At 44.6% G+C, this 682-nt stretch overlaps 1 protein-coding gene across 1 annotated transcript; it reads left to right on the top strand.

Annotated features, from left to right (window-relative positions):
* The first annotated feature begins 97 nt into the window (after window positions 1–97).
* On the top strand, window positions 98–634 carry LOC109508875 (importin subunit alpha-4-like). The gene is made up of 2 exons (XM_019858815.1): window positions 98–284; window positions 368–634. The coding sequence occupies exons 1-2, from the start codon at window positions 170–172 to the stop codon at window positions 580–582; spliced, it is 330 nt and encodes a 109-aa protein (XP_019714374.1). The 5' UTR covers window positions 98–169; the 3' UTR covers window positions 583–634.
* Window positions 635–682: the final 48 nt, after the last annotated feature.

Genomic DNA, 682 nt, shown 5'->3' with positions numbered 1-682 from the left:
TTTTTTTTTTTTAAATAAGCCACTGATCAAGGAGCACTTAATAGGCTTTGTTGCCTGACCTTCCAGCTCTTGTAAGCACATGAGGTGTCATTCTTAGTATGGCTGTGGTGTGTTTGTGTAGGTGGAGTACCTGGTGGAGAAGAACGTCATCCCTCCATTCTGTAACCTGATGCTGGTGAAGGACCCCCAGGTCGTGCAGGTCGTCCTGGACGGCCTCAAGAACATTCTCATCATGGCAGGCGACGAAGCCAGCAGCATCGCCGAGATCATCGAGGAGTGCGGGGGTGTGTGGAGTGCCGTTGTTTTGCGATTTCCTTCTGCTTTTTCAAACTTATATCATCTTTTTTTCCTCCTCCCAATTTCTCAGGTTTGGAGAAGATTGAAAACTTGCAGCAACATGAAAACGAAGACATCTACAAACTCGCCTTTGAGATTATTGATCAGTACTTTTCAGGAGATGACGTAAGTTCACACAAAGCCTTCAGAATCCACAGACACTTGTGCAGAAACGCAAAACTGGATCTGATCCGTGTTTTTTGGTACGCCGCTCAATACGCCATCGACATAAAATGTACGACATAATGTTTAACTCGGCAGTGAATGAATGACGCGAAATGTCCACTCCTTCATAGTGCGCAGTACTTTTTATATGCCTTTTTATTGTATGACCTACTAGGATGAT

Source organism: Hippocampus comes, unplaced genomic scaffold (genome assembly GCF_001891065.2).
Source record: "Hippocampus comes isolate QL1 unplaced genomic scaffold, H_comes_QL1_v1.1 C16678720, whole genome shotgun sequence".
NCBI classification, from domain to species: domain Eukaryota; kingdom Metazoa; phylum Chordata; class Actinopteri; order Syngnathiformes; family Syngnathidae; genus Hippocampus; species Hippocampus comes.
The sequence above is the reverse complement of the archived record's forward strand: the minus strand, read 5'-3'. Positions and strand labels throughout refer to the sequence as shown.